The following is a 23,864-nucleotide window of genomic DNA, read 5'->3' as shown; positions in this document are numbered from 1 at the left end:
CATCTAGTTATGACAAACTCCTAGTTGGACCAACATTTATAAATCAATTTATATTATTGGATGTATATCAGCACATTGCTATCTTTCCAATATAATATGATCATAATCATAATCGTTGCTGTCTTTCCAATATAATATAATCATAATCATAAAACACACCTGCACTGGCCCAGACCACACCTGAGTGAATAATTAACATAAATATTTACAAAAGGAATATACTATTATCAAGACTCACAGTAGTGAGTCGCGCGGCCAAGAAACTACAAAGCGCACGCCCAATTAAAAGACGCGCGGCCACTACTGTGAGTTATTTACATGTAGGGCCGGTTTCGCAATATTAGTCCTAGATTATGCAACATCTCTCAATAGATTTGTATTGCGTTACGTGATAAAAAAATCTTTAGGAGTCGTCATCATAGTTTTCTTGCGACCTCGCTAAAATAAAAAAGTAACCATCGCAAAATAAAAAAATAGGCGTATTTCACTTTATTTCTCTACCTTATGTTACAACTACTGTCACGTTATACCAGTCAACATAGCCGTGTTTGTATAGTCCATCTAGCACTGACATTATCCAATCCTGGTTTGCCTATACGCATATTTTCTTCAATCAAACCTCTAATCCCTACAATAACTTTTAAAGACACTACGTGGACACAAACTCTAATGCCTGATAAACAAGTTGTGACAGCGTGCTGAACCGTAAGTTCCCTAGGGATGGCGTTTTAAGCAGAAATCTTTTAAATTCCATCTAGTGCCACACCCCATGCGAGCGTTTATAAATCGCCAGTTGTCTTATGGTGTGAACAAAATCACTAGCGAAGGTGCTTTAAACATATTCTTCAATTCTCTATTTACATGTAATTTTTTATAGATTAACCACAAAGGCCGATAAGGTGAATACAAAAGGTAACAAGCCTTTAGGGGTTACCACCTCTATGTAGTGTGTACCATGTAGCTTGTGTTGTGGCTTTCATTAAGTATTATGCACACACAAATGGTGCAACAAAATTTTGTAATGGATTGCTTGAATGTGGTTCGTGGTGTTGTGGCTTGAATGTGGTTCGTGGTTTGCCAGTGACTATGTATGAGTTGGGGTTGTTCCACACAACTTACACAATATTCAAATTTCATGATGGCCATGAAAATTTCTTGCCATATGGTAAACATACAACAATGTGTAACAACGTTAATCAACATCACATCAAGACTTGACTAAAAATAGTTCCAACAATAGTGATGATTTCTTGTATGTCAGCATGACGATACTGAGACCTGTAAAAGAATAAGCAGGCACTGAAGTTAACCTTAAATTAAACACTCATGCAACTGACCTGGAACATCGGTCACAACACCAAAAACACTTGTTTCGATATCTGATGACACAATCCAGCAGGCACTGAATTAAAAGAGAATGTACAAAAAATCAATATGCCGGGCTGTATCAATAATAGCATATAATCAAAATGAACAAAAATTATATCCCAGGCTAAGTGAATGAATAACATAACTGTTGGGTAAGCATGTCAAACCTGAACATTAGGACATTAGTCAAACAAAAGTATGCTATCACAACTTGGTCATAATACAATGTTTGTACCACTGGAGTTCACACTGGTTGCCCAAAAATTGTGCCATTCCGGGACAACAGCACAATTATGAAACAAATAGTTACTACAACACAGAAGGCTTACTGTTGCACTGTCCACACTGATATACCATAATTTAAAAACGGGCATTAAATACAATACACTTAACATCTGGGTAATAGGAAAAAATCACTAACATCACAACATGTAAACTGACCTGGAAATTAACACCCTTGATGCCACTACAGTCTACACTGGATATTTGTTTGAACCCATCAACACTATGCCCGATACATCTGAGTAGACTGACCTACAAATTCACATCACTAGTATACAGTGATAATTGATAACTACAAAAACAACAATTGCAATAATAAAATTCTTCTGTACGTCAACTGACCTGAAATTCATGACACTCGATACCGAGACCTGTACAAGAATAAGCAGGCACTGAAGTCAACCTTAAATTAAACACACATGCAAACTGACCTGGAACATCGGTCACAACACCAAAGACACCTGTTTCGATATCTGACGAAACAATCCAGCAGGCACTGAATTAAAAAGAGAATGTGCAAAAAATCGATATGCCAGGCTGTACCAATAAAGGATGGATAATCAAAATGAACTTAAAAAAATATATCCCATATGCAGGTTAAGTGAGCAACATAACTGTTGAGTAAGCATGTAAACCAGAACATTAGGTCATTAGTCAAACAAAAGTACGCTATCACAAACTGGTCACTGATAATTGATAACTACAAAAAGAACAACTGCAATAATACAATTCCTCTGAACGTCAACTGACCTGAAATTCATGACACCTGTATCTTTGTTCCTGCATGGTCTCAACTTACATATGTACCATGATCACATTCAACTGCTAGTGGATAAACCAGTATGACCAGATGGCCTGCAAAAACCAACAAGCAGGTGTTAAATACAATACACCTAAAGCCTGGAATATGAAAAATATTATATAAGCATTATTCCACACTGATATAGTAATAGATTATAGGATGTTGTGGAACTTGCCCGAACGTGTAAACTTGAACATGAGGACAACTGCATAATCTGGACACTTGGAATTGTCCAATACCTGATGAACTAATGACATTCACTTCAACATTTTATCCCAGCTGGGTGAATCTCTTGTAACTGAGTAAAAAGGTGTTTATTTTCCACCAAGTTCTACATTTCTGTGGTTGAGTGTACATAAACTGACCTGGAAAATCAGTATGCCATAGGGGTATGGAAATGGTTCCTTTCCTTCTGTTGTGACATTACTTACAGCTGACTGGTAAATGATCATCGATGTCCACGTGGGCCCCAACAATGAGTATATCAATAACTTCACAAGTTGGAATGAATTTCCTTTCAACATGTGGTGGAATGAATTTCCTTTCAACATCTGGTGGACAGGTCCAAAAACCCTATCGCACAAACACGGTAAATCAGTGTGTGGCGATGTGACACGTTGCACAAACTTCACTCCTCGTTTCGTTAGCCTTCAAGACCGGCATATATCATAGAGTACCTCAGTATTCTTGACTCTTACTTCTGTGTTCAAGCGTTGCTCAAGCAATGTAGTTTCTCACGAGGGGCTCGAGTTTCTCATTAAAGTCGAGCCAATTAAAGTACGCCTCACCATCCAGTTATGGTCTTAAACCATTCAATTTAAAACCACGTATCACGAGTGTCCGCTTAAGGTAATTAGGGATATTCCACGAGATTTCCCCTAAATAGATCACGTGTTAGTTGTCAATCCGGTGGATTCTGGTGGTATACATGGTTCAACAATGCGGTAAGTGTACTTTAATATAGTATAAGCTGTCAATAATTGTTTGTGCACTGCTAAACTAAGTTATTTTTGTGTGATAAGCATGCGTGAGGAAGGGTCTGGGGGACGAGACTAATGTTTTGACAGCAGTTGATGATGGCCAGGCAAAGAACTGCGAGAGGAACTACTGTGATAGTGTGATAGTAGGGAAAAATTCCCACCCCTATAGCTCTGCCTAGGGGCATCAACTAGCATTATCTACAGCTACTGTATTATGTTGCTGATATGTACATCCGGGCTAAGAATAAAGGTGAAAGTGGTAGTAAGGCTCAATCCTATTATTCTGCTGAACAGGCATGGGACTCTGGGGGCATGCTCTCTCAGGAAAGGATAAGTACTACAACTTTTTTGTTTTAATTGCTTCATCAAGTATAAAAATTTCAGTAAAAATGTGATGATTGAGGCTCTGGTCTTATGCACTGGTTGCAGTGGTTGTATCGATACTGCACTGTGACATCCTTGAGGGGTTAGTGCTGGCATTGTCCATGGCAATTCTATTCCATCTCCCTGAGTCTTGATGATTGAGTCCTCCATTCCTTTCTCTGCTGCTCCAATCCTGAAGTTGTAACCACAGTCAAAAGGTGACGATCGAGGCTCTGGTCTTGCATCTATACTGTACTGCAACACCCTTGAGGGGTTAGTACCGGCATTGTCCATTGCAATACTGTTCCATCTCCCATATGCAAGTCTTGATGGTTGAGTCCTCTATTCCTTTCTCTGCTGCTCTAATCCTGAAGTTGTGACCAAAATATTAAAAAATGGCTATAACATGATAAATGATTATGATGATAACAATTACAAATGTATTTATAGCTGTGTAGCAACTGTGAACTAATTAGGCACTCGCAAGTTTAATTAGGTGTCTGAAGCATTTAACATGCACAGATATGAGATATATTCGTCACATGCAGGCAGTAAAGATAGATTTACTCTAATAGAACAGTCATACTACACCGTAAATTCATACTTCCGAATTTACAGTGTTATGAAACAATCATTATTATGTATGGATTTTACTGACTCTCCAAGATAATATTCTGCATTAATGTTAATTGCTCATTTCCAAAAAAATTACCTTTTAAACCAAATGTAGAGTCTATCACTGACAAAAATGAGTGATATCCACCCCAAAAACACCTTCGCTGTAAAAAAGGCGCACCCAAGAAACTACAAGTACCTGGAACCCAATGTAAAAAACAAAAAGAAAAAACAGCTCAGCTGAAGTGAAAAGTAACTGGTAACTTACAGAGCTGATATCTGAAGCGGCCAAGAATACAATTACTAAAGTTTAATCCATGCAAGAACACCTTGGCTATAAAACAGGTGTGTACATGAAAGTAACTGGCAACTGAAATGGCTGATACCTGAAGCGGCCAAGAATGAATGATCATATACAACTAATTCAAAAATTTAACACTGAACCTTTATAATTCAGCTGTGTTCTATATTCACTCTTGCTGCATCGTAAAGTAATTTCTTTTAACTCTAATTGGCTGGTAATTTGGCCGTCTTTTTTTGCTCTATTATACTGACTATTAAAAAAGGCAGCCAAATTACCAGCCAATTAGAGTTAAAAGAAATTACTTTACGATGCAGCAAGAGTGAATATAGAACACAGCTGAATTATAAAGGTTCAGTGTTAAATTTTTGAATTAGTTGTATATGATCATTCATTCTTGGCCGCTTCAGATATCAGCCATTTCAGTTGCCAGTTACTTTCATGTACACACCTGTTTTATAGCCAAGGTGTTCTTGCATGGATTAAACTTTAGTAATTGTATTCTTGGCCGCTTCAGATATCAGCTCTTTAAGTTACCAGTTACTTTTCACTTCAGCTGAGCTGTTTTTTCTTTTTGTTTTTTACATTGGGTTCCAGGTACTTGTAGTTTCTTGGGTGCGCCTTTTTTACAGTGAAGGTGTTTTTGGGGTGTTATTAATTACTGTGCAGGCCTCTGTACAAAGTGTATAAGTGCACAAACATTACAAAACAAGTAAAACAAAATAATAAGACTAGATAACATTGTCTAACTTGATAATTGACTTTGAAAGTCATCTACGGAGTTGGCTTCAATCACATGAGTTGGGAGAGCATTCCAGAGTCTTACTGCAGATGGATAGAAGGAGTATTTGTAAGCGTCTGCAATTGTATAAACCTCAATGGGTGACCACGAGTGTTCCATGAAACTGGAGTTAGATAGCAATCTGGTACTGAGACGTCAACAACCTGATGTAATATTTTGTACATGAAGACAACCTTAGCTATATCTCGACGTTGGTTTAGGGTAGGCAATGATAATGACTGTAGCATTTCAGTTACACTAGAGCATCTTGAGTAGTCATTACATGTGAATCTTGCTGAGTATCTTTGTATCTTTTCACTGCATGGTTCCTATTCAGAAATGACAGCGATTTCATGGGTATTTCCGCAAGATCATGTGGGTGCCTATTTCATGCATCAGATTGCTCTATGCGCTTACTGGGCAAGATAGCTGTATTGTTAGGTGTTAATAACCTTCGTATCCTTGCTGCTGGAGACTATCTCACTGATGTATCAACCACTCTGGTATTTGTTTGCGAAAATCACATCATTTCGGCCAAATTTCAGCATATAGTTGGCTCAGCCAGATGGCTAACAAGCTTCAATTATAACCATACTCCGCATGCAGGTACTTTACCTAGTAGTGGTCATTGCTGACCCACGGCGCAGTTGCTGCTCTACTTGTCCTGTGCTCCAGAGGAAGAAACATTTTGTTTGTCACCAAAAAGCTGCACAGATTGTGCTGCCACCAGAAACTGATCAATAAAGTCAAACCACCAATACTTTGAGTTGATGATAGACTACTTGAACAATGTTGATAGTCCACCTCCAGTCAGCTAGTCCTTTGATCATAGTTCACCATCTCTAGTCAACAAGTCCCTTTGATAACAGTTCACCATCTCCAACCAGCAAGTCCTTTGTTGATAGTCCACCTCCAGTCAGCAAGTCCCTGTTTACTGTTTCAGCTCCTGTGTCACCTCCCAACTCAGATGGTCCTCCCAGCTATCTTCTTGGTATTGTCCTTTGTGTGGTAAGCATTGTTCATCTTGCTCTTTACTCTGGAAACACATAAATTCTGTTCACATATCAAGGCTTGTTTTCCCATGTGTTACTTTCTTTGAGTCATGTAGTCGCTTAGTCTGTTCTCTTTCTTCTTGTCAGTGGGCTTCCCATGCATGTTTTCACAATTCTGGCTGTCATCATTTACTTAGTCCTGGTGTACGCTGTGGTGCTCCACTTGTACCAGCTAACGAGGTTGTGGAGGTGCCTAGAGTTCCTCATTCTGCTTCAAGATTAACTCCTGTTTCTCTTTCTGATACCAATTCGTTTTCTTCACTTGACCCTCTAGACATTGGGCCGATTTCTGCTTCAGCTGGCTCTTTTCAAGGACCTCCTGCTATGGAATCCGAAGTACTTAATGTGTTACTTGAACATGTAATGGTTTGTCCTGTTTCTACGGTATCTCACATCCCTCGCAGTGTTCGTCGCCTCTTGGCTCATGTCCTAAGTATGGAACTTCGAAGAGCTTGTTCATCAACTTGGTGCTTTGTTAGATTGCTAATGTTTGCCGATGCAATGTTCTTAGTTCCATTCTTCTTGACCGTTTGCACATTTGGTCTCTCTCTGATGGGATTAGAACTCTATGGTCATCCATGTGGGATGATCTCAAGGACACTAAACATAGCCACAGTACTACCTGCAATGATTTCAATAAAGCTTGTGCTTTGTATTGGGCATGTGAGGGTAGGTATAGTAACACTCTTCAAGCTCTTGCCTCTACTGGAGTTGCAGGATATGATGATAATGATGATGATGCCTATCAGGATCTGCTTAAGTGCTACCCTACTTCTTTATGCCCTGACTGTAATGATTACCCATCTTCTCCATCTGTTACAGTGGATGATTCTATGGTTCTGTTGGCAATTTCCAAAGGGCACAAGTCCTGGGGCCTCCAAACTTCATTCCCAATGTTTACTTGATGCAGTTTCGGGTAGCACTGCCCCAGCTGCTGGTGAGTGTTTACGCTCTCTCACTTTCTTTGTGAATCATCTTCTGTCTGGTAAAAGTCCCTCCTGTTTAGCTCCTTGGTTGTTTGATGCTCCTTTAACTGCACTGCTTAAGAAAGGTGGTGGTGTTCGCCCAATTGCTGTTGGAGAGCCGTCTAGCTAGTTGCCTTTGTTGTCTTATCATTTGCCCTTCCTTCCCTGACACTTTCCTACCCTATGGACAAGTTGGTGTTGGTATTCCTGAAGGCCTGGAATGTGCTATTCATGTTACTCGTCGTTTTCTATCTCTTCATGGTGCCGATGATTCCCTAGTGTTGCTAAAGGTAAACATGAAGAATGCTTTCAATGAATGCAGTCGTCCTGCTTTTTTTGCTCGTGTATGTGAAGATTTTCCAGAAATTTCAGCATGGGTAAAATGGTGCTATTCTCAGCCAGTTGAATTACATTTTGGTAGGAAACGAATGGTTGCTTCTTCTGGGGTACAACAGGGTGACCCACTGGGTCCTCTACTTTTCTCTCTTGTCCTCTTGCAATTTACTGATGCTGTCAAACTCCATGATCTTGTGCAATTAAATATGTGGTATCTGGATCATGGAACTTTTGTGGGTAAGCGATCCTCTATGCAAACTCTTTTGTCTCACTTTATTTCACCAGGACCTGAATTTGGTCTTCATTTGAATTTATCAAAATGCAGACTGTTTTGGCCTTCTGGTGATTCTTTTTCCAGAATTGTCAGAGCTGAGTACGCTTATTGGGCGCAAACATCAATACCACTTACTGCTTATTTTATTTCATTGATTCCACGCAAGAATGACGAAGGAAAATCAACAGAAATGTAACAGAGCACTAGTCTAGCTCTAAATATTGTACTCTACATGTTTATACAAATTATCACCAAAATGCAAATAATTAGTGAAAACCACAATCGAAATTTCCATTCATGTAGTTAGAACTAGACTAACTCCATTTGGGCTGTGTAATATTTCTGTTGGTGTTTCTTCGTCATTCTTGCGTGGAATCAATGAAATGAAATAAGCAGTAAGTGGTATTGATGGTTGCACCCAATGGCATGCTGTGATATGTATTTCCAAAAGGCTGAATAAAAAGCTACACAGATGAAGGCAATTGAATAGTCCAGTAAGGATTTAGACAGACAAGCCAACATGTTTGACTTGTAAAACTAGTGACAAGTGGTGAGATCGGCGTTTTTGATGGATTTTGGGTTTGATGAGAGAGCTGCCAGTGGCGCCCTATGGACGAATATAACTAAACAAGGATGCAGCATGACTTTAGAGAGGAACAGCATCACATTTGTGGTGCAAGATTTCTTTAACACAGTTTTAATTGGTCGATATCGGCATTTGGCAGATTTTGATGTCGCTAGAAGAGCTGCCAGGCCAATCCTATGAATGAAAGCTACTGGCTATGGGTCTAGCAGGCTTTTGAGAAGTAAACTAGCACATCTGGCTAGCAAAAGTTGCTGTAAGTGGATAAAATCAGCATTTTAAACGAATTTTTGACAGCCATTGAGCTCAGCCAGATGGCAAACAATTTTGGAATTCAATGATATTTGGTGTGGTAGTAGTTGGACACATGCCAGACCAGTTTGACATGGGAGGGTAACTTTGGCATCGCTGCTGTGTGTTCCAACGGCATCGAAACTTTTTTCAAGTCCGAAATTTATTTTTGCGATGCTGCGGTTGTAAATTGCTCCAAACAATGCAGCCACTGATGGTCTTAGTTTAGAGTACAGTTAGTAAGAAAGGTTCAGAGTGCGTATTGTAGCTTGAGAAGACATTTCCTTAAAGATATAGCAAAAAATCTCGTAATTTGTAAGGCTGTTGCTATTGTTCCGGCAGTCACGTGAATAAAAATAAAACTTAGACAAAAAAGGTCCTCAAACGAACAAAAAAGAAACACAAAATTCCTTGCGTGGGAATTGAACCCAGGACCTCCAGTGCTTGAGCCCAGAGTCCTACCCATTGAGCTACGTGGCTCCCAGCTATCCAACTACCTTAGTTTCTACCTTATATGTCTCCGAGTGGAGTAACTTCTATTATAATATTATATAATATATATTGAAGGTGAAGAAGAAACTAAAGCTGAACCCGACCTTAACCCTAACACTAGAACTTAATTTTTTTTTTTTAAGTTTGACAATGATAATATAAATAAAACTATAAATTATTTGTATTGGCGATAATATTAATAACCGTTATGGGGTTATTATACCGGGCGTTGACAATAAAAATGCCACATCAAGGATTTACCGAAAGGGGTGTTGTGGAAGTTATTTGAACTCTTATTCCTGCGGGTATTTTAATTGGAATTGCGTTTCCTTCTTTGAAATTGTTGTATATGATGGAAGAGGAGTTAGGGATTGATGTCACTGTTAAGGCAGTAGGGCATCAATGATATTGAAGTTATGAACACATGGATTTTAATGGAGAGGTGATAGAGGTGGAGTCTTATATGGTGAATACAGGGGATTTAAATCCGGGAGAGCACAGATTATAAGTAGATAATAAATTAATTGTTCCTATGAGGACTTTTCTTAGAGTTTTGGTAACTGGAGCAGATGTATTACATTCTTTTGCAGTACCGGCCCTTGCTGTTAAAATGGATGCAGTACCTGGTGGATTAAATCAAGTTTATCTTATGATAAATAGGCTAGGTGTTTTTTATGGTCAATGTTCTGAAATTTGTGGGGCTAATCATTCTTTTATGCCTATTGTTGTTGAATCGGTTTCCTTATTGGATTATTGTACTTGAATCCAAAATTCCAGCCAAGAATAGAATGGAATTTCGGATTATGAATGGCAAATTAAGATACTAAATCAATAAATTGATTTAGTAGATTAATTTGCCATTCATTGAATCCAAAATGGACAATCAAAGATCATCCATTTTGGATTCTGAATCCACAAATTGATAATTTAAATTAGCAATTTGTGGATTCAATGAATGCAAAATTTGACACTTTGTATAGACCTCTCAATTCTCACGATTTGGTCGTGAGACACACGATTTCAGCCTTCATATCACGACCACTTGCTGATCTCACGATTTCTCACAATTTTCAATAAAATTTCCTAAGCACGATAAATCTCCTTGGTTTAAGCCCCAAAACATCTTGTAGCAGGTATCACGTGATCAGTTAATTAGAAAAGTGGGGCACCTCTGTATTTAGAGCTGGAAATTTTGGCGGTTTTCCATATTTTGACTGTGTCACAAGTCACTACGCTGTCAAACTCAATGAAATGATCATTATTTGAAGGTGAAGTCCTTTGAGAAAATACTCAGTACACATGGAAGGTGAAGAATAAGGTGAAATCCTACCAGTTGTGGTTTTACAAATGTTTATTGCTTAATTTTGGTTGTTGTTGGTGAGGTGTACTTGTGCAAAAAATCTGCGCTGAACACTAAATCCACTGCTGGATACTGATCACTCAAGAAATGTGATTTCAACGATGAACCATTACATCAACGGAGTTGAAAGACTGATATCACGTGATTCAACAATGGAGCAAAGATAGTAGGTTCTTGTTATATAGTAGGCTACATTGTAGCATAGAGATATTATAAGCTGCGATAAACAGCAATATTGCATCCACATAGCTAGCTAGTTGTGCTTTTAAAACAATTTTTTGTTAAAACAAATGTATGTGCATGAGCCCCATCACAAAGATGGTAGACTTCACAGCTGCATGGGGTATGGGTGGCTAGCTTTCTCATGACCAGGTCTGCTTCCAGGTTGAGAGGTCTGTTTGTATCAATTTTTGTATTCATTGAATGGATGCAGTACTAGAACTACTTTTCGCGTCCCCTAAAGTTGAATGGTTGGGGTAACCTACTAGACGCGTTCCCTAAAGTTGAATGCTCGGAGCAACCTACTAGACATGTTCCCTAAAGTCGAGTACTCGGGGCAACCTACTAGACGTGTGCCCTAAAGTCGAATACTCGGGGCATAGCATACAACTAGTGTGCTTGATAGTGAGAAATCTAGTGGACTGCCAGAACAATAGCACTGACAAAATATTTCCGGCTGCCGGAACAATAGCAACTTCGAATTTGTAAACATATTTGCCAATTTGCACGACAAGATGTTAATGAAAAATAGTGCCAATCTGGCATTTTCTAAGTGGTACCAAGCCTAGCATTTGTCGGTGGTTTAGTAGTTGATTCTCGGAGATCGAAATTTCACATTGCGGACCCTACCTAACATAGTGTTACAAGAGTTGCATGAAATCTATTTTGGAAAAGCTCTTGCCAAGGCCATTGCTCAGAGCTATGTTTGGTGGCCAAAGTTAGACAATGACATTAAGTGTCACTGACAAAATCTTGTACACTGTTAGAAATTCCCCACCAGTGGCACCGCTCCATCCTTAGAACTGGTCGTCCAAACCATGGAAAATAATCCATGTCAATTTTGCTGGTCCCTTTTAACAACATAATGTAGTGGACTCACATTCCAAATGGCTAGAAGTCATTGAAATGAAGTCAACCACCACTGCAGAAACTACCACTGAATTATGTCGCTTATTTTCTTGTTATGATTTCCAGAATGGCTTGTATCTGACAACAGACCACAGTTTGTAGCTGTAGAGTTTCAAGCCTTCCTGAAATCCAATGGTGTGAAGCACATCCGTTGTTCCCCGTATCATCCTTCTTCTAATGGGCCAGGGCAGTCAAACAGTCTGTTCAGACATTCAAGAAAGCCATGCAAGGCAGCAGTAAGAGTGATTCACCTTTCTGTCAATACTTAATGAATTTTCTCTTAACCTACAGAACTACATCTCACTTGACAACTACTGTAATGTTGCTCCATGTACACTGTTTCTTAAGAGAGAAGTGCTCACAGCCATGCTTATAAGAGAGAACTGTTTATAACTTGTGGAACAATGAGTGATGGTACACAATCTACACTGTACGTCCTGGTTCCTGGAACTAATCCTCTATCATATTTAGTTCAAATGTCTGGAGGTCAAACTTGGAAAAGGCACAAGAAGATTACAAACCTATACAACCAGTACTGAGTCATTCATGAGATATCCGCAACACAGGATACTACTTACAAGCCATGCCACCAGTGTCCCAGATAAAACCATGTAATGACTCTTTATAAGTGTGTGATTCATTTTTGTAAGTAATTGATTCAAATTTTCCCCTTTTATTAAATGCTATCCCACTAGGGACCTGTGAGAAGGCTATAAAGCCTGTGAATACAGGGAGCCTGATATAGTAGTAGCAGTAGCACATGAGTGAACATTGTGCTCGTATAACTACTATATCGGTAATGAAACAGGGTTCCAAAATAACATGTTAACATGAATAGATTGGATACTTATTAACACATATTGGTATGTTGGTTACCGTTGCAGAGATAAAATCAGAACAATCTCAAAGTAAACATATTATGAACAAAATGGCATATTATTTAAGTTGTTTAAAGTACTTTTATTTTATTGGTTCCTTTTGACATCATATTTTCCAGTGTACCTAAACTTCTTCAAAATTAACTTTTATAACTTCTTTTTAAGTTGGGAGAGCTTTCTAATGTAGTGAATAGGTGAATGTTCTATTAGAATTTTGACAACAAAAAAATGGGTGATCTCTATTATGAATTACTACTGTGGTTCATGCTTAAGGGGAATAGTGTACCATGCTCTTGTTTCTGTAGCAAAACTGATCATATTAGGTGTATCAAGTTGATGTATAAAGGCTTCTTGGTATCCAGACAGTTTACCTACATTCACTTTACACCTCCTCTTTTGTATGTATTCCAGGATCAATTTATCTTATCTTTAACATTTCATAGACAGGGAAAAGAGAAGGCTATAATGAACAATCGGGATGCTCTAAGAGCCATCAACATTAACCAGTCTGATAGAACAGTCAAATTTTACACCCTTTTAAAATCTCAAAGCTTCTAAATCTGCTCAAAAATGGCTGTGTACTTCAAACCCTACTCATTGCTGAAGGTTCCCTCTGTTCCATTGCCTCTGCTGCATGAAAGCTTAATTATTTTGCAACCTTAATGATTCTGTAACACTGTGCAAAAAGTGGGATATAATATGGTATTTCCAGTGGCTTATTGAATACAAATAAGCCTTAATATAAATCCTGTATTATACTCATTTTATACTTTAGTATAATCCATACTATACTGTTGTATATATGGTTTCAGCTTATTTACCACATTACCTCAAATAGCTTATATCTAATATAATGCCCACACTATACCTTCGCATATGTAGTTTCAGTATATTTAACACATTAATTGAAGTCTTACATGAGACTGTTAGTATAATATAGGTTATACCAAGCTTCTTTGTATTCAATAAGCCACTGGAAATACCATCTTATATCCCTCTTTTTTCACAGTGTAAGCCAACCATATAATTATATGCACATTGAATTTGGCTGGAGTAAGATTTGACATTATAGCTATGTGGCTCAGTTTGCACTACAATGATGTAAAGTAAATCTAATCCAAAACAGCCAAGCTGTAGAAAAAGTGTGCGGCCCTCAAAAAGGCTATGGTGAAGAAATATGTGAAATCCAAGGTGGCGGCCAAGAAATGGCTGTGATGGTAGGTTAATGGTAAAAATTTAATAACAACAATTCAGGTGAATTTTGGTGCCACTTGGTCTTAGCACAAAATTCAACTGAATTGTCGTTATTAAAATTTTTACCATTAACCTACCATCACAGCCATTTCTTGGCCGCCACCTTGGATTTCACATCTTTTTTCACCATAGCCTTTTTGAGGGCCGCACACTTTTTTTACAGCTTGGCTGTTTTGGATTAGATTTCACTTCTTTTTGTATTTGTATACCCCAAAGTCGGCCTATGGCCGGCTTTGGGGCTTTTTTAACCTATCTTTTTTTCTTTACCACAGGAAGAAGAAAAGATGAAGCAGATGTTAAATACTATAAATATTTCTGAATTTATCAGTAAGTGTACAAATAATATATATAATACATATATTTATTACAAAACTCTCTGCATGGTGGTTTCTTTGTAACTTAACACTCTACAAGGTGACTTCTTCTAGCTGATCTCTCTACAGGGTGATTTGTTTGTAGCTGAACTATCTACAAGGTAACTTCTTCTAGCTGATCTCTCTACAGGGTAATTTGTTTGTAGCTGAATTCTGTACAGGTGATTTGTTTGCAGCTGAGCTCTTTACAGAATGATTTCTTTGTAGCTGAACCCTCTACAAGATAACTTCTTATAGCTGATCTTTCTACAGGGCAATTTGTTTGTAGCTGAATTTTTTACAGGGTGACTTGTTTGCAGCTGAACTCTCTACATGGTGGTTTCTTTGTAGCTGAAATCTCTACAAGGTGAATTCTTCTATCTACAGGGTGGTTTGTTTGTAGCTGAATTTTTACAGGGTGACTTGTTTGTAGCTGAACTCTTTACATGGTGGTTTCTTTGTAGCTGAAATCTCTACAAGGTGAATTCTTCTAGCTGATCTTTCTACAGGGTGATTTGTTTGTAGCTGAACTTTCTGCAAGGAAACTTCTTCTAACTGATCTCTGTACAGGGTTAATTGTTTGTAGCTGAACTGTCTACAAGGTAACTTCTTCTAGCTGATCTCTCTACAGGGTGATTTGTTTGTAACTGAATTCTGTACAGGTGATTTGTTTGCAGCTGAGCTCTTTACAGAGTGGTTTCTTTGTAGCTGAACTCTCTACAAGGTAACTTCTTCTAGCTGATCTTTCTACTGGGTGATTTGGTTGTAGCTGAATTTTCTACAGGGTGACTTGTTTGCAGCTGAACTCTCTACATGGTGGTTTCTTTGTAGCTGAAATCTCTACAAGGTGAATTCTTCTAGCTGATCTTTCAACAGGGTAATTATTTTTGTAGCTGAATTTTCTACAGTGTGACTTGTTTGCAGCTGAACTTTCTACATGGTGGCTTCTTTGTTGCTGAACTCTCTACAAGGTGAATTCTTCTAGCTGATCTCTCTACAAGGTAATTTGTTTGTAACCGAACTCTGTACAAGGTGCTTTTTTGTAGGTGATCTCACTGCAGGTTGATTTGTTTGTAGCTGAACTCACTAAAGGGTGATTTGCTTGTAACTGAACTCCTTACATTGTGTCTAGTTTCTAGCTGATCTCTCTACAGGGTAATTTGTTTGTAACTGAACTCTGTACAAGGTACTTTTTTGTAGCTGATCTCTCTGCAGGTTGATTTGTTTGTAGCTGAACTCTCTACAGGGTGATTTGTTTCTAGCTGATCTCACTACAGGGTGATTTGTTTGTAGCTGAACTCTCTGTAAGGTGATTTATTTGTAGCTGATCTCTCTGCAGGTTGATTTATTTGTAGCTGAACTCTCTATAGGGTGATTTGTTTGTAGCCGATCTCTCTACAGGGTAATTTGTTTGTAGCTGAACTCTCTATAAGGTGATTTGTTTGCAGCTGATCTCTCTGCAGGTTGATTTGTTTTAGCTGAATTCTCTACAGGGTGATTTGCTTGTAGCTGAACTCCTTGTATTGTGTCTAGTTTCTAGCTGATGTCTCTACAGGGTGATTTTTTGTAGCTGAACTCTCTACAGGGTGATTTGTTTCTAGCTTATCTCTCTACAGGTTGATTTGTGTGTAACTGATCTCTCTACAAGCTGATTTGTTTGTAGCTGATCTCTCTGCAGGTTGATTTGTTTCTAGCTGATCTCTCTACAAGTTGATTTGTTTGTTGTTGATTGCTCTAAATGCTGATTTGCTTGTAGCTGAACTCCTTACATTGTGTCTAGTTTCTAGCTGATGTCTCTACAGGGTGATTTTTTGTAGCTGAACTCTCTATAGGGTGATTTGTTTCTAGCTTATCTCTCTACAGGTTGATTTGTGTGTAACTGATCTCTCTACAAGCTGATTTGTTTGTAGCTGATCTCTCTGCTGGTTGATTTGTTTCTAGCTGATCTCTCTACAAGTTGATTTGTTTGTTGTTGATTGCTCTAAATGCTGATTTGCTTGTAGCTGAACTCCTTACATTGTGTCTAGTTTCTAGCTGATCTCTCTACAGGGTGATTTTTTGTAACTAAACTCTCTACAGGGTGATTTGTTTCTAGCTTATCTCTCTACAGGTTGATTTGTGTGTAACTGATCTCTCTACAAGCTGATTTGTTTGTAGCTGATCTCTCTGCAGGTTGATTTGTTTCTAGCTGATCTCTCTACAAGTTGATTTGTTTGTTGCTGATCACTCTAAAGGTTGATTTGTTTCTAGCTGAACTATCTGTAAAGTGTTTTGTTTGTAGCTGATCTCTCTACAGGGTAATTTGTTTGTAGTTGAACTCTCTCCACAGTGACTTGTATGTAGCTGAATTCTCTAGAGAGTGAGTTAATTGTAGCTGAACTCTCTACAGGGTGCATGACTTGTTTATAGCTGAACTCTCTTCAGTATGACTTGTAATGTTCTGAATCTCTACAGTGATATATTTGTAGCTTAACTCTCCACAGGGTGACTTGCTTCTTGCTGAACTGTCTATAAGATTAACTGTTTGCAGCTGAACTCCCTACAGAATAACTTGTAATGTAATAGAATTCTATACTTTCCTGTTACACCTTTTCAGCTATAAGTCACTAAGTCTAAGTCCTTGAAAATTAGGTTAGGTAATCTTAAGGCTGCAGCACATGTTGCTGTCAGACCTTCAGTACTGGTCACTGTAAAGCATTAATAGCAATAGCAATAATGGAGTAAATAAATTAGCTGAATGCTCTATTAGGGTGACTGTTCTATTAGAGTATCTCGATCTCGCATTTGCTACACGGAGTTGGCTTTCGAATCATAACTCAGTGGTTCGTAATCCGATTCTTCTATACTACTGCAAGGACTTTCTATGAAGATTATTCCAGCTATACACCGATTTTCAGCTCATTGCTCTAATCGGTTTGCCTAGTAGGCGTAAAAAATAATACTTTTTTATTCATAAAAATAGATCACGTAATTGTGACACAGGTTGGGTTTTGTGTCATATCTCCGTGGTCTTTATCTCGATTCCTTTCAACCTACCTAAAGGCACTCCTACGATTAGGCATTCCAGTATCCGAGATTTTTTAATTAAAAAATTCTCCGTATATTCCCCAATAGAACCCTGGCACAAAATGAGAACTCGTGTTTAACTTGGGATTGCTCCGTCGTCCGAGCTCCAATGAAGATGAAACTCGTTGTGGGGTTTGTCTACACGCTGATCATCATGAAAATCTTAGTTTTATCGTGTGCGTTACATATAAGTAAGTTTTGTGTTGTTTTGTAATCTTTTCAAGCCTTGTAATGTATGTAGAATACTTTAAAACTTTAAAAAACGTACTGTCGGGTGGAAGGTAGTCACTGGTGCTTACTTTAAAGTGCGTAGTTACTTCACTTGGGTTAGCGATTTTCAGCTCCAGAGCAATTTCCTGATGGCTGTGTCATCAGCTCAAAAGTATAAACCACTTCAAAGTTGGCATAACAATGCCATAATTGAAACCACAACTCCACCTTAGGTATTGTTGTATCATTGTGGCACCTCCACTTTAGTTGTTTACCTTTATAAGTTGCTAACTTGATGTTTTTACCAACTTGAGATAGCCACTTGCCTATGGGTATACACCATTGTATTGAGAAGTGTGCAGTAGGTGAAACATATTTGCTCACCACAAAGCATGCAAAGATCGCTGAGATCCAAGAAGACCTGAAGTTACTCTCATTACATGTACAAACTTGCAGCTAGAAGCAACTGCAGTTTCAAGATAGTCCAGATTGCTAGATGGCTTCCTGATTCAATTGTGCCATTTTCCCCTGTAAAATGTTTGGGGAGCCCTGGAGAAAAAATGTACCTTTTTTCAGTTTTTAAGCACTGTGCATGCCAAAGTAGCTAATTCCAACCCAACAAACTATATATTTCTGAGATCGGCAACCAATACTCTATCTATTGAGCATATAAAAAGCCCGTTTTTCCAAAATTTAAAAATCGGTTTGGAATGCCTACTACGATGGTTACTCTATCTACATAGCAATTTTCAACTCATTCCATGAAGCGGTTTACCCTGCAGGCGTAACAACAAATCGATCTTGTTTTACGCGAATAATCGGTCATAACTCCTGCACCATTCATCGGATTTGCACCAAATTTTATGTTAGGATTTGCCTTTGGACTCCGTTTCTGTGTACCAAAGTTCAAGGCGATAGGAGTACGCGTTTGCGTTTTATAGCAATTTTTGCAAGTGTACGAAAACACGAAGAAGAAAAAAACAAAGAAATAAATTGAAACTTTGGCAACTCGTATCTCGGAAATAGCTGGAGCGATTTCCTTCACATTTGGAATGTAGACTCCCCTGGCTGGCGGGCAACTCTGTAGCAAATTTGGTTCCAATTGGATAAGGGATACAAAGGTGTGAAAATGACGTTTTCTTTCTTCCTGTAAATATACTCACGGTATGGCGCACCGGCTTCTTGGGCCGCACGACACACTATCGTGTGTCTTGATTAATACAAATTATTTATAAATATATATGTATGCAGTCAGTTATTGAGATAACTTGTACTATTATCCAATACTTCGTGGTAATCATTGTTGCATCTTCAGGAATGTTCAACAACCACATATCATTTGAATGGCATGTAGCACTTTCATTACTAAGGAAATTTTTCAGCACTTCCTTAACATCAACCAATGTCCTCATGATATATTACAGTGACACGTGTAAGTGAGAAAATGGTACAACCGAATCATACTAAAGTGAAGCAAAGTAGCAATGATCATGGCATTTGAAATTCATGATAATAATGCATTGCCAAAACTGCAATAAGTTGTACTATATAGTACAGCAAGATTTAGTAAGAGAAAAAGTTCTTGAATGTTTGCAACTTTGTCTTTGTATGGCTGCAAGTATCCACTGGCTGCACATAAACACACTAGCACAAATGTGCAAATCATTAACTGTATGTTTGCTCTTACTGTGTATAAGGTAAGGAATATATTTCTTATCATGATATTTAGTGCAAACCAATAGTAACATTCACTTTTGTAAGACTCGTTAACTGTAACTAGCAATGGCCTAAAGTGGTATACTATATTAAATTGCAAAAAGCATCTTGTAAATATCAAGATGATATTAAAAGGAATCAATATATTAAGAACAACACAAGACATGTGATGAACAGTATGGTAAACTTTACACCAAACAATGGAACACTGCCATCAAAAGACCACACTAACTGTTGATGACCACTTGGTAGTTCAGTTATGGTAGAAGAAGAGAACAACACTGTTGATACAGCTCTGAAGATACCTGTGTAGGATAGTAGGAACAATGTAGCTAGTACAGGAAGAGATCTAGTATATGTTAGTCGTTGTATTCTGTAGGAGTAGTGACTTGCTATGATAATGAAAGTAGCTATCAATATCAGATACAATGGAAAGAATAACTGTAGCCACATCTCAGCATAACTGTCCATCCCATTGTAATAACATGTCTCAATACCCAAATCTAAGTTGATGAAAGAGATGAACACTTTAAGAGTTTTAAACACGTTATAATTTACCAGGAAAACAGAATCAATGATACTAACAATGTTAGCATAAAATATTATTCCATTGATAGTTCCATTAGTAACTGTGAGGTTGAGAAGATAAAGTAACACTACCAAAACAATTCCTGCACAGTAAAAACAAACTAGTGAACGTCACTACTAAATGTAGTGAACATCACTACTAATGTCTGCCACAATACTCACCATTTTTGTGTAGTGACGTTCACTACTAATTATGTAGTGAACGTCACTACATTGACCACCAAATAGTGACGTTCACTGCAAAAAGTAGTGAGTGTTGTGGCAGAGAAATTCACTACTAAATTTTTACAGTGTGCCACTATTACTATGAGAGTGATGAGAATATGTACATTAGTACACTTCATACACCTTGATGATCCAAATACCATACTAAGTCCATGTTGACATTGTGAACACAAGATACCACTCCTATTAAACTGACACTGTAAGTTAGGATTAGACAAATTGAGTGCTGATGAGTGTGGTAAACAATAATCCATAGGACAAGTGGTAGATAACAAGTATTTTGCACCATTTAATGATATGTCACTAGATATCCAACTGTTAGCAGGACGTAGGATAGCAGCTTGTTCAATGTAACAAGTTTCAATGTGCAAGTCACTGTTAGATAGGATCAAATCACAGTCACAAATTCCATGTAAGGAAAACCCAACTGGACATTGTGAGAGTTGTACATAAAAAGAATCACTTAATAAGTTTGGAATGTAAGTGTATTCATCTGGTTCTACTGTAAAGAACAGCTCACATCCTTTAGTGGCATTAGAAACAATCACTAAATTGAGAGTGTTGCAGTCTCCATTAAGTGTGTTTATTAATTCATCATCAGTTTGATGGGTAACTGTGCAAGCTGATTTAGGTAATAAAATATCGTGTATTTCAGTATAAACAACCGACATCTCCTTTTAATTTGGTATTGATATATTTATTTATAACATTTGATCAGGATAAATAGGCCCCACTTCATCAATGCTGCAATCATAACCACCATTTGATGAACACAAACATATTCTAGTGGTTGCTCGTTCATAATCTTTATGATATGGGATGTCAATTATTTTCTCGTTTACTGACCTAGAATGATAGCCATAATATGCTGCTTCAGGTAGCCATTTACAGTGAATACTTAGATAATAAATAGTCATGTAGCTGTCATAATAATCACTTCCATAATTTCCAGTAAAAGTAATTGCATAGTGGTCAGATGATGGTGGATTATTGGATGTACTATTAGAAGTTATGTACTGGAATGGACAATAAGTTCCATTGCTATGTTCATCTAATGTAATCAAGTAGCAATAGTTATTGTCAAGAAATGTAATATTTGTATATTCCTCTACTTTAATGTATCTGGTATTTGATTTTAGAAAAACCAGATGTTCACACCAATTGGATGCAGCCTTAAAGTTTCCATTAACAATTATAGTACAAGAAAGAAATAGAAATACAGTCTGTGCACTGTTCTTCAAAACATTTATTGTCCCATTCAGATACACTGCTACATTTTTGAAGAATACAACATAAACAGTCTTAGTTGTGTATGAAATTGAAATATCTCCAAGCAATAAAATTTTTGCTGTGTTGTAGTGTGCCCATTCACTGTGAATTTTTAATGTCCCTCCACAATTTTGAGTAAAAGTACATGACTCTATGACAACAGTGCTACTGAATGGGAGCTGACAGTTATTTGGAACATGGTATAAATAACATCAATTAATGCCATGCCAGTATACGTGAAAGCACATTTAAGTAAAAAGTACAGTATGCAAATCTGATTAATGCATTCGAGTTCGGCATGCTCATACTTAGCATTGGTGGTAGTGGATATGTTTTGCTATCTTTATTTTTTGTTATTGATATATATTTTATCTGTGCAAATGTGCAATTTTCAAATGTTACATTACAATTCATCAAGACGGCAAATACAATGGGTTCTCCAGAGTAATACAGTTTATTAATCAAAGAGTGGAATATTTTAATGGTAACTGTGTACTCTGTTGTAACAAAATTGTTAGAATAATTCCTTCAAGAATTGTATTAGTGCTATTGTCATTTGAAAGGCAGTGGAGAAAATCTGTGCCATCAACTGAGAAGTTGCTGATAATTGTTGTGCTGTTGATTATGCAGTTAGTACTGATGCTGCCATGATGCATCAGGAAAATTCCCTTTCCACATGCATCACTTGATGATGCATTTAAATTAACTGCTATATTTACCAAATAACTTTCTCCTAGTAAGTTTATCCCTGCTATACTGTAACACTTTGTAGGAGGATAAAAATTCACATTTGTGATGATACAATTTTCACAATTGTTCACAAGTAAACTAGATAAGTTGTTTCCACAGTGTCTAATTGATACACCAGTGATTGTGATATTATTGGAAAACTGAATGCTAATAAATACTCCTGGATGACATCTAAGTGTTGCATAGGGATTTGACAATGCACTTCCAGATAATGATAAATTTTCAACACCCTGAATCATCATATTGGTAGTAAGTTGATGTTCTCCTGGCAAGAAGTGATATTCAACATCAGACACAAAAGATAATGTACTATTATCCTGTAGGTATTGACTGAGTGTAGCACATGGTTGAGATGGACAATATACAGGAGAAACATTATCAGGTAAAACATAGTATACTTTTGTAGCTGGGACAAGATGCACTGTTAGTAGTAAGGTGAGAAACCTGGACCACTGCTTTACCTATAAAACAATTGAGTATGTACATAATCCAATGATTGTTACTAATAACATGAGTACAGGTATTTTACCATGATGCTCAACTACTGCAACTAGAACATACTACATATAAAGTAAATTATAATTTCTTTAATAATATTATATATAGCTACAGCAAGCACACTGTATATAACACATTATTGAAAAGTAAACATAATTATCATGTTGTTGTTTACTTTAATAACATACACGTACATATAGTACACAATAAACAAACTGGTACATCATGTTATTTTCTTCCGGTGGTGATTCTAGACCAAACATAGGTACAGAGGGAAACACAAAGAATTTAGAATTTTAAGCAGTCTGGGTACTGGGGTATTCTTTACTATAAAATATATTATGTAGTCATATGCTGTAATCATTATGCCAAACCAATATGGTGGCTGACCATCGCAGGTATATCATATTAGCAAAATTTCATATCATACAAATTTTCATTGCTGATTGAAAGGCATGACAGATATGCATATGGGATTATGGATATAGATTTCACAGTCTTGGTATTGATAAGACACTGTTATGCATATCCGCTTGTGTATGCATTCTTCTTCATCAATTCAGGTTGTAATACCATTAAAGTTTAGGTATATCATTAATTTTCCATGTACGTATACAAAATATTAAGAGATTGTAAATAATTTGTGATTGTTACTGATCACGAATTAGGTAAAGACTAGCAGTAACTGGTTTCAGTTACACTTCTTTGTTATGTAACTGATGAATGAATCATATAGTGTGGTAGTACTGTATATTATGGATCTTGGAGCTTTACACTGTCTCACAAAAATAATTTTTTTGACCAGAAAGCAGCCTCACAATACTTTCTTGGTGACTTGATAGTATTGGTTAGGTAGAATCAAGCCCAAAAGTGTTTTCAAAGCAGCCAAAAATGCTTCCAATAAGTGGTTACAAAATTATAAGAAAGTTAGTTAACATAATTTTCTACTAACCAGCTACTGTATAATTACTTGCCTGTATGATGCCTTCAGACAAGCATGCAACAGCTAAGGCTACTTGCTTGACTTTTTACACTTTTACAGGCATTACCTCCAGCCCAACAGGTGCCTTTTGACATACTAAAG

General features: G+C 37.4%; 1 protein-coding gene across 16 annotated transcripts in view; it reads right to left on the bottom strand.

The window, feature by feature from the left end:
- Positions 1-1,125: 1,125 nt before the first annotated feature.
- LOC136264859 (uncharacterized) overlaps positions 1,126-23,864 on the bottom strand; it is a 44,594-nt gene continuing 21,855 nt past the window's right edge. For 5 of the 16 annotated variants that reach the window (XM_066059647.1, XM_066059641.1, XM_066059629.1 and 2 more), the window contains 5 exons: positions 2,082-2,146; positions 1,993-2,021; positions 1,810-1,902; positions 1,338-1,402; positions 1,126-1,278 (listed from right to left, as the gene is read on the bottom strand). In XM_066059647.1, coding sequence (XP_065915719.1) covers positions 1,203-1,278; positions 1,338-1,402; positions 1,810-1,902; positions 1,993-2,021; positions 2,082-2,146 — 328 coding nt within the window. In that variant the 3' untranslated portion in view covers positions 1,126-1,202. Of the gene's footprint in view, positions 1,279-1,337; positions 1,403-1,809; positions 1,943-1,992; positions 2,022-2,081; positions 2,351-2,400; positions 2,680-23,864 lie in introns of those variants that run through there. The other 11 variants (XR_010705325.1, XM_066059675.1, XM_066059664.1 and 8 more) reach the window with 9 other exon arrangements.

Source organism: Dysidea avara, chromosome 1, assembly GCF_963678975.1.
Source record: "Dysidea avara chromosome 1, odDysAvar1.4, whole genome shotgun sequence".
NCBI lineage: Eukaryota > Metazoa > Porifera > Demospongiae > Dictyoceratida > Dysideidae > Dysidea > Dysidea avara.
The sequence above is the reverse complement of the archived record's forward strand: the minus strand, read 5'-3'. Positions and strand labels throughout refer to the sequence as shown.